Here is a 10,299-nt window from a genome sequence, read left to right as displayed (position 1 = left end):
ACTATGAACCTGAATAGCAGGAAGTTCCTTAACTTTGCAAGAAGTCATGGACTTAGGGTGGCTGGTTCATGGTTTCAGCGCCCACAAGCTCATTGCTGGACTTGGTATTCCAACGTTGGCGGTATGGCAAAGGAGATTGGCCATGTCCTCATTGATGGTCGCTGGAGGATGATCCAGAACTGCAGGGTCTACCGGAGTGCTCAGTTCTTAAATACTGACCACCGGCTTGTTGTAACAACTCTGAAGTTGCACCTTAAATCCAGGAGAATGGTACCATCCCAGCCTAGGATGGATGTTGGCAAGCTCAAGGATGAGAGGGGAGCTGAGGAGTTTGCAAACAAGCTGAGTGGAGATTTGGGGGGTCTGGGTGCTTTGGAAGGTCCTGAAGAGTTGTGGAGTGCCTTCAAGACCACCATCCCTGATGTTGCCGGTGGATGTCATGGAACTCACCGTAGGGCAAAGAAGAATTTTGTCTCTCAAGGGACACTGGATACCATTGACCAGAGTGAAGGCCCGCTGGGTCGGTTACCTTGAGCGGTTGTACAAGGTTGATCCACCAGCTGTCGATTTGGACGTCGGGGGTGTTACAATCCCTGTTGCTGACCCTCCAATCAACTGTGGTCCACCTTCGCTTGTGGAAACACAGGCTGTGGTGAATCGGTTGAAATGGGGTAAAGCTCCAGGGATCTGAGGCAACCATGCTGAACTTCTCAAGGCTGGTGGAAATGCTGCAATCGTTTCATTGCATGCAGTTCTGTGCTTTGCCTGGAGTACAGGCATCATCCTAACTGACTGAAGGAGGGGCCTTGTTGTCCCTCTCTGGAAAGGGAAGGGTGATCGCCAATACTGCAATAACTCAGTGCCGGGCAAGGTCTTTGCTCGGATAATTATTGCGAGGGTTCGCCACCATCTGCTTGAGCATCAGCATCCAGAGGAGTCAGGCTTTACACAAAAGAGGTCAACGATTGACCGTATCGTTGCTCTTCGGGTCCTCACCCAACGCAGACGAGAGTTTCAGCAGGGGCTGCTTGCAGCCTATGTTGATCTCTGGAAAGCGTTTGATTCAGTGAATCGGGATGCCCTCTGGAGGATTCTTGGCCTTCGTGGGGTGCCACCAAAACTGATCGATCTGATGTCTGAACTATACTTTGGTACAGATAGTGCTGTGAGATTTGGTTTTACAATCTCTGACATATTTCCAGTTGTTACTGGAGTTTGTCAGGGGTGTGTACTGGCCCCCACACTTTTAAGCACTTGTATGGACTGGATTCCCGGGAGGATGTCGGAGAGATCAAGCTGCGGTGCATCACTTGGGAACGTCAAGATCTCTGACCTTGATCTCGCAGATGATGCAGGCATCTTTGGGGGAGACTTTAGATATCCTTTTGGGGGCCCTCGAGGTGCTGAATGAGAAGTCGGAGGTGCTGCGATTACGGGTTTCCTGGGTCAAAACTAAGATCCAGGCTTTCATTGACATCTTGGATGCTGCTGTCCTGTCTGTGTCTGTTTATGGTGAGGATGCTGAGGTCGTGGAGAGATTCACTTACCTCAGCAATGATATTCACGTCTCTGCTGGCTGTGAGTTGGAGGTCAACAGACGTCTGGGTTGGGCCTGGGGATTCATGGATTCATTGGATCATGGAGTGTGGCGCTGCCGGTACCTGTGCGGGTGGACGAAAATCCGAGTCTTCAGGTCCTTGGTGCTTCCAAGTCTTGCTCTATGGATGTGAGACTTGGACTCTGACCAAGGATCTGAGATGGAGACTTCATTCCTTTGGTCCCAGGTCTCTTTGGAGAATCCTTGGCTATAGCTGGTCGGACTGTGTCCAACGAGCAGTTGCTGAGAGAGACTCAAATGAGATTTGTTACCTGCATAGTCCGTGAGAGTCAGCTGCGGCTGTATGGACATGTGGCTCATTTTCCTGATGCTGATCCTGTTTATCAGATTCTCTCAGCGAGGGAGCCTCGTGAGTGGAGGAGGCCAATGGGCTAACCATATGCTTCGTGGTTGCAGCAGGTTGATCGGCATCTCAAAGAGATTGGGATGGGCCAGGCATCTGCCTGGGGGATGGCCAACCGGAGGCCCCTGGAGTACCGGCGGAAAGTGGACGCAAAGACGTGCTGCTCTGGCGCATACTCCCATACCTGACCTTACCCCCCATCCACTTTCTCAACAATCCTCTGAAAGAAGTCCTTTCTTTCAAGCTTCTGGATCTCACGATCTGCCATGATCTTTCCTGGGAAAGCGACATTTCAAACCTGGCCTCCAAAGCCAGTCGCCGGGAATCCTCTGTCGTGCAAAGTCCTTTCTTGGCCCACCTGAGCTCCTGACCACTTACATAGCTTTTGTCCGCAGCCTGATGGAGTACTGCTCTCCCTTTTGGGCTGGTACTCCTGCCTCCCACCTTTCTCGGTTTCACGCTTTGGAAACCAAGACATTTCGGATCATTGGCATCTCCCGCGATGAGCCCGAGTCTTTGGACCTCTCACTCTCTCACCGCAGGCAGGTCAGTGGTCATTCTGTCAGTGGTCAGTGGTCATATTTCTGCAAAGAGCTCAAGGTCCACCAACAACCCCCCTTCTGGTAAAACTACCAAAATCACGAATCACTGCTCATCTTCATGCTTTTATCCCTCGTTTTTCCCCCACCTTTCGAATAAACTCCCTCACTCTGTTCAATCCCATCCTTTCCTCCAGGCTTTCAAAACAGCTCTTCACCACCACCTCTTCCCCGCATCCAAATCCTCAATATTTTCGACCCCCTTACTTCACCCAAGCCCACCTCCTTCAAATTTCCTGCTTTCCTTCGTGAAAGTCCCTGGAATGTCCATCTTGTGTACCCCATGTTCCCTGCCCCATCCCTCTCCCTTCCACAGATCTCCTAATGTCTCTGTTCCCCACTCTTTTCTCCTTCCCACTCCTGCCCCTCTTGTCTCATGCCCTCCTTGCTGTGCATTGTGTGTTAGCTCTCAAACGAGCCTCGACAAGGTATACAAAAAAAACCAAAAACATTTGATATTACTTCCAGGCTAACACAAATGACATTGCGCAAAGGGCAGTTACTACACTTGGCTGTAGATATGATAGTTTCTGCCAGCAGGATGTTAATTGAAGTGGAAATAGTCTAAACACTGTTTAAATCGGTTTACCTCGTCATTGGGTGGGAGAACAAGGAATTAAAACAGTTCATATGGGGGTTACCCCTTCATACTTGGAACAGGAAACCAAGCCAAGATTTAGCTGTGCTGAATTACACACTGCACTAGTTGGCATTACACAGCATTCAGTAATGATGGGTGTTACGTGAGGGCATTGTCCCAGATGGGAGAGAAGTACATCAGTCAGCTTCGACCAAAGGCATCTTGTGAAACTGTGAAAAGATCTCAGATTTACAAAGGAAGGACTTTGGATGATCATGGATGCTGCAGGTTACAGGCTTCGTTGGCCAGGTGAACGTCTGCCTCAGAGAGGTTGTACCTGATGCCGAGGCCAAAATGTTGAAGTAATCTGCACTTTTCCATTGGTTCACTGCAGAATTACTTAAATTGATTCCTTGAACGAGTTGCAACTGCAGAGCAGTGGAAGGTGTGAGAAAGAGATCAAGATCGAAGTAGTCAACAAGATGATCCCATCCAAAGAGTAAGTTTACTCGCACCCTGCATTCAAAAGTTTGAGAAAGTCTGACGAGAATTAGAACCTGGGTTCTTCTGAACATCATGATGAATTTTCGACGGCGTTGAAGCTCGGTGTGAGAAGCAAAATCCACGTTTTGAAATGCTGCCAGTTTTGCATTTCTGATGATGAACTTTTAATGGATTGCACTGGAGAAACTGAGTGAAAGCTTTCCGCTCAGGGTGCAGGCCATCGTATGCCGAGTCTTCGTGAAGGACACAAGTGGGATCTTCAACGTCCACCAATTAATGGAAGGATGGAGTATATCTCAATGCCAGCAGACAGGATGCCCAGTTTAACGTCCATCTCTGAGGGACGGCACACACATTCATGAATTGCCCTTGCTCCCCTCCTCCCTCACTCGTCCCCGCATCGCGGCCGACCAGAAACATTCAAAACGGTTGTTGGAATGCTTTTTTTGTCGAAGCCGATACACCTGGAAAAAAAAAATCACAGAACCATCTGAAAACTTCGATAAATGAAAAAAAAGGACAATAAATTAAAGAAAAATCAAATGCAGGTGAGCAACCCAAGACAATGGGGGAACACGGTTCATATGCTCACACAATGTGTAAGCACAACCCACCAGTCTTATCAATAAAGCTCTTTGTAACCACTGACTGACTCATATTAAAGATCAGTACCTTCCTGGTGAGGTAGAAAGCTGAAATTTTCCGTGCCAACGGACATCAAAGCCAGTCCACTGTTGGGCGGGGGGTGGGGGGAGGAACCACAGAATCATCGGACATCCATAAATTAAAATATCAATACATGGAAAAAAAAATGAAAAAAACAAATGCCGGTGAGCGACCTTGAACACAATTGGGAAGCATGGTTTGTCATTGCTTACAATGTGTAATCATAGCCCGCTGGTATAGATATATAGATTATTTAATCCGTACGAGGTTTCGTAAATAAACTTATCCTCTACATGTACAAGCCCTAGATGAATGTTTCCCATCAGCGTTCAGAAGAACGTAATCCACATACACAATCCATTCACTGGTTACGATCCGTCAGGGGGTTGTGCAACACAAGTCCCTCCACTCGGGCCTTGCACCGACCCACTTGATCAGGAGTTTGCAGGATGAGCAGGTGCAAGTTCGGCGAGCTGAGAAAGTTCTCGAAGTCCTTTGTTGTGCTGAGGCACAGCCCTTTCTCTCAGGTACTTTTCCAAATATCTTTCAGAAGCTTGGTGAGCCATTCCATTTTATTTCACCCCAATTTCTTCAGCTCCCTGGGGTTTTTGCGCATGCGCAGTGAGCACTTTGGAGTGGATCACGTCATTTTGAAAGTGCCATATTATGGGTGAGAAGTGTGATTTTAGAGTGGTGAGCTTGGGATCCAAGGGTCCTCAGTTCAAATCCTGCTTGGCCATGGAATTAATACAAGGTGGGGTTGATTCAGCCTGTTATCCTTCCAAGGTCGATAAAATGAGTACCAGCTTGCTGGGTTGATTGAGCCATTCGAGTGTCCTTCGTCGGAGTGGCGACCCGTCCAGGATTGTGCCCACAGGAGACTGCTTCGGCAGCAGCGGCACTGTGCAGAGTATGGTCCCGATGGATTGGAGACATGATTGGGTTTTGTCTTTATATGTTAACTGCTATTGTCATTGGATGTGGTATGTGCTTGGGAGCTTCATTGGTATGCATTGCAGTCTGCGCTGTCACTGATGATTCGCCAACAAGTGAAGAAACCAGTCTGGCAGCTGAGGTGGGGTATGTAGCATTGGGATTCTCGTGTATGTACTACTTGTGAATGTCTGTGGCTGTAGAGGAACCCAGGAAAGGGTTTGAAACTGCAAAGTGCTTACCTTGTGTAGCATTTCTTGGTTGCTTTATGGAATTTTCCTTGGCTGCAAGGGCATGGGGTTAATATAATATGAGCAGGTATACGCGGCATTGCCTGGTGGGTACCCGGCGTCGCCCAGTGGGTACCCGACGTTGCCCGATGCTGTTCCATCCCTGTTGGCATTTTGAAGAAATCGATTTATTTTACCCTCGCTAAAGGAGAGGGTATTGCATGTGGGTCTGTTTGTTTGTTTGTCCGCAAAGTACTTTCGTATTTTTCTCTGCAACCGCTTGTCGGATTGAGACAAAATTTTCACCATTGTTGCGATTACTCATGTAGAATGTTTTCATGATGATTATGATGTCATACACCACATGGTGTGGCAGCCATGTTGGAAAAAAAAACTTTGGACCTCCATCTCTGAAACCACACCAAGGAAAACATTGAAACTTGGCACATGGCAAGTACTCATGGGGAATGAATGTGATTTTTTTTTAATGACATCACAGGTGCCTTCGTTATGACATTATAATTGCATATGTCGATCCGATCAGTGTAAAATATTTCCCACAAAATTTATTTTATCATTGGTCACATGATTTGGCAGCCATATTGTATTTATTTTTTTTTGAAACAAAAACCTTCACTGAAATGGCTGAACCAGTCATCACTGTTATAAAGTGGCAGTTCTAATTATGTCTCTTATTTATTACATAACACCAGTACACAAACTCCATACAACGCAGCACAATACACCACAAAAAACAAGTCCTGGCAAGGGTCCGCAATCTCCGATTGCTCTTTTTCTTGTTTCTATGTTTTTTTTATGAGTACTTAAAACACTTCTCCACACCCACTAAGGAATGGGCTCAGGTATCATTTAATCTTACCATATATATATATATATATATATATATATATATATATATATATATATATATATATATATATATATATATATATATACACACACAAAAAGGCTTCGGCACAATAGAGCAATTAAAAAAAATATATATCCAAAAAAACCCAAACTTTTTTTTCAAAATTAAAAAAAAAAATCTATTTTTGCCTAAAACATTTGCCGGCTCACTGATGAGCATCTGAAAGTTTGACAAAGATCTGTTTAGCCATCTCTGAGAAAAATGGTGCCCCACACACAGACAGCTCCCTTATACATAGTATAGACATGACACTGGAGTTGCTCTACACCCAAACTTTTTTTATTTCGTATACATAACTGGCAGGTGTAAGTTTCATTATGATGGATAAAACATGAAAGTTTACATAAACAATGACCAGAAATGACCAAGATAAGTGTTGTGCACAATTTATTTTAATGACATACGATGTAAGAAAGTGAAAGCATCAGGACAACCATGAAGCTAATCTGGAACACAGTTTAAAATGTCAATATGTGTGAACTCCAAATGAGTCAATGAACAACAAAAACGATTACAATCACAACAGTGAAGGAAAATAGTGGCAGAATAGTCTAATCTAAATGTTAGTAAATAGAGTGAAGTTTGGGTATTTTTATATTTTCAAAGATTAATCAAGCTCAAGGTGCAGATATCAGCAAAGCCATATTTATAAAGCTCATATTCCTCACCATTAACACTGTGCAATATCACATTACTTATTGCCAAAGTACTCGTATTGCTAAAGTACAAAAAGGGGGCACAAAAGGTCTTGACCAGAATGATTGAACATGTGCAGACAGTATTTGGCACAGCAGTAAAATAACTTAACATACAAAACAAAGAAACTACATCTCCAAATAATTCATAATGAGTTCTCCAACCTCTCATTGGATCACCCGACAATGTTTCGGTCAGCAACATGAGGTTAACCGTGCCTCCACCAGACTCCACGAGCTGACAGATCTGCTATTGCCAAGCATGGGTTTAGGGCCAACCATATTCCCCTATGGGAAAATGTGAACATTCTGGCTGCTGCCCCCAAGCATGCCAGGAGATGAATACTGGAGGCTTGGCACACTGTGCAAACGAGTTCACCTCCGACAGAGGAGACTGAAGCTTCAGCATAGGCACATGGTCCTTTTATCCACAAATACACAAGAGATGTTCTGAGGGGAGGAGAACAGAGACAAAGTGGGACATGATAGTCTTTAAAAAAGTTTACATGATCTCATGGAATGTACTTCCCTCAACAGATGCAAAACACTGATGACATAAGCTTGCCATTGGCTGATGGTGGATTTGGTTAAATGTCAGATGAGGTCTCGCAATACAGCTTTGGAAATGGTTGGCTGATTGGGCCCATACACCTCAGGTACATTCAGGAGGAGGTTAACAAGGAATTTGCTCTTCACAAAGGCTAGCGAAGGCATAGTTAGCCCGATGTTGCTGGCAGAGACGTTGAATTGTGTGATCGGACGAGAGGTTGGAGAACTTGTTATGGAGTCTTTAGAAAGCATCTACAACCGCTTATCGTTACTGGAGATATATGTGTATGTGGAAATATCATAATAATCATTTCAAAATAAAAGAAAGTATTAAAGTAAGAATCATTGATTAAAAATATGCTTAATTTAATGGCAATAAAAATGGAAAGAAAGGTGTCGTAAGAGACAAAATTAGGAGAACAAAAGTGTTCACATCTGCATTGATCTTAAACTTGCCAATGATCAGTCGAAAGGCTCCTGTGGGATTTTGCAGAAAATCAAATTGTTGGCACAAATTAGAAATAACAAAAAAGGAGGCAAACAACATTTACACAGGATAATGTTGCATCTTAATTAGAATTTAGGGAATGTGCTCTTGAAAGAATAAATTGGCAAACTTATAAAAATAGCGCTAGGTTTTGTTAAAAAAAAAATATTCACAAATAAAATCCCAATCCTGACAGAGCAGAGATCAAAACGTGTGCATCTCTCTCAATCCAAGGGTACATCAATATGAGATTGACATGGATTTAAAATGTAAATTAATAGAGTTGACAGAATCATAAAACTTACGCATCCCAAAGCCTCTGTTAAATTTTATCTGAAAGCAAAATGATGCTTTATTAAATGTTTGAGAAAAAATAAAATCCTGTGCAGAAGTGTGGAGGACCGGTAAGTGTTGGCACAAAGAAAGACAAGGGGCAGATCACATGGTGCTGTCGTCTCTGGTTGGGCTAAAAGCAGCAGCTCGTAGGATGTCCAGACAAAGGATGAGCACAAGAGTGCCCGTCAGATGGCGCCAATGCCGAGTGATAGGATTACGCATCTTCTCCAGGGCCATGTGCAGTTCCTGCACTACATCACGGTAGCTTTCACCCATTTTTGAGCTCCATGTCACCAAGAAGTCATATGCAGGCTTCCACATCGTCTTTTGGACACACACAACAAACTGTCACAACCATGTGAGCAAAAGTCAGGAAAAAAAAAACATTGAGGCAAGGTCACAAGTATCCAAATTCAAAACCGTGGGTTCCACCAATTTATTTAGCCTTTGGCAAGGATTAGGTTTGATGTTTTGGCCAGCAAGTGAACTTCATCTTAAACTATCTAGACATTGCATGGTTAGTGTTAAAAAAACGAATAAATCCCAAGGGGGAGGAGGCTTTAGGTGACAAACAGATAGTGCGACCCAACATCGTTTTCATCATTGGTTTGCCTATAAGGCTGGGTGTGGTCATGTGTGTGTGCTGATGGAGAGATCAAACAAATTAAATATCATTGTTTGATGATATATATTGTGATGGTTCTGCAAAACTGTCATGACCCAAGGCAAAGGCACGCAACATAGAGCGGATGCAGTTAGTTATTTTATTACTAGTTTCAGATAGAGCCCTTCCCTGATGTGCAATGGGTTTTTGGGGGCAATATGCGTTGAGGGATTAGGTAGATTCTCCCCATTCTTCCCCATCTTCTTCCCTGCACAATAATCGCTCTCACATGACCAAGCACATGCTGTGCACAGCTCATTTGCAAACAAACGCCAAAATCCAATTTGGATCGTGCACAATAATCAAACTGTCAAATCACTTTAACCTTCACCATACTCCTACAAACACTACAACAACAGCACTACACTGACAAATCATTAAAAGACATTTATTATCACTCCACATTATCAGAACATTATACAAGCTCGCTCGACACATTTGCCTTTGCTCAACAACCACGACACCTCAACCACAGTATGAGCAACCATGCCGCGTCAACCACAACTCACCTGCCACAACGCCTCTCCCACCACCTCAACTACAATCACCACACAATCACCACAGATGCCTGCTGCCACCTTTGGAGCAATAACAACCATGGCATAATGCACCGACAACGGGCACTTCAGACCTGGACGTTCAGACGCCAATAACACGAAGCGCAAAAATGCGCTAATCACTCATTAATTCCCTATGGTTCGCCCTGATGCTCCACTTGCTCGTCATGCCAATTAGGCTTCCTGCACACATTCGCGCTCGGAAAGCACAGCTAAATACACTATCTCCAAGTTCTGTGCAGAGCTCCACTGCATTGATCAGCTGGGAGATCATGCTGACACGTTCGCGACTGCGAACTGGCGTGGGCCGTGCTGACACTGAAAGAATCAGGTGTGTATCAATGAGTGCACTGGAAATCCCGGTCAGCACGTTTAGCAACTATCTTGATCCGCACCAAAGCTCAGACTCTGCAAAGTAGCTATTTAAGCCGCACGTTCTATACGCACGAGAGAATATTTTGGCTTGGTCAGCGGTATATAGCGAAAAACGGGTTGGAGCTGGGGGAACGGAGCTGGAGCAGTCGGATGGAGTTTGCAGAATGGAGCACTGGGTGAGCGAGTGATTCAGGCACCATGCAGGGCACGTTCATTCATGCCAGGCCAATTA

At 44.6% G+C, this 10,299-nt stretch overlaps 1 protein-coding gene across 6 annotated transcripts in view; it reads right to left on the bottom strand.

The window, feature by feature from the left end:
* Positions 1–6,774: 6,774 nt before the first annotated feature.
* Positions 6,775–10,299, bottom strand: part of SH3BP4 (SH3 domain binding protein 4) — a 92,256-nt gene continuing 88,731 nt past the window's right edge. For all 6 annotated transcript variants that reach the window (XM_085872279.1, XM_085872284.1, XM_085872278.1 and 3 more), the window contains exon 5: positions 6,775–8,795. In XM_085872279.1, coding sequence (XP_085728405.1) covers positions 8,574–8,795 — 222 coding nt within the window. In that variant the 3' untranslated portion in view covers positions 6,775–8,573. The remainder of the gene's footprint in view (positions 8,796–10,299) is intronic.

This window comes from Eptatretus burgeri, chromosome 3 (assembly GCF_056783735.1).
Source record: "Eptatretus burgeri isolate ZD-2024b chromosome 3, Ebu_testis_v1, whole genome shotgun sequence".
Taxonomy (NCBI): Eukaryota; Metazoa; Chordata; class Myxini; order Myxiniformes; family Myxinidae; genus Eptatretus; species Eptatretus burgeri.
The sequence above is the reverse complement of the archived record's forward strand: the minus strand, read 5'-3'. Positions and strand labels throughout refer to the sequence as shown.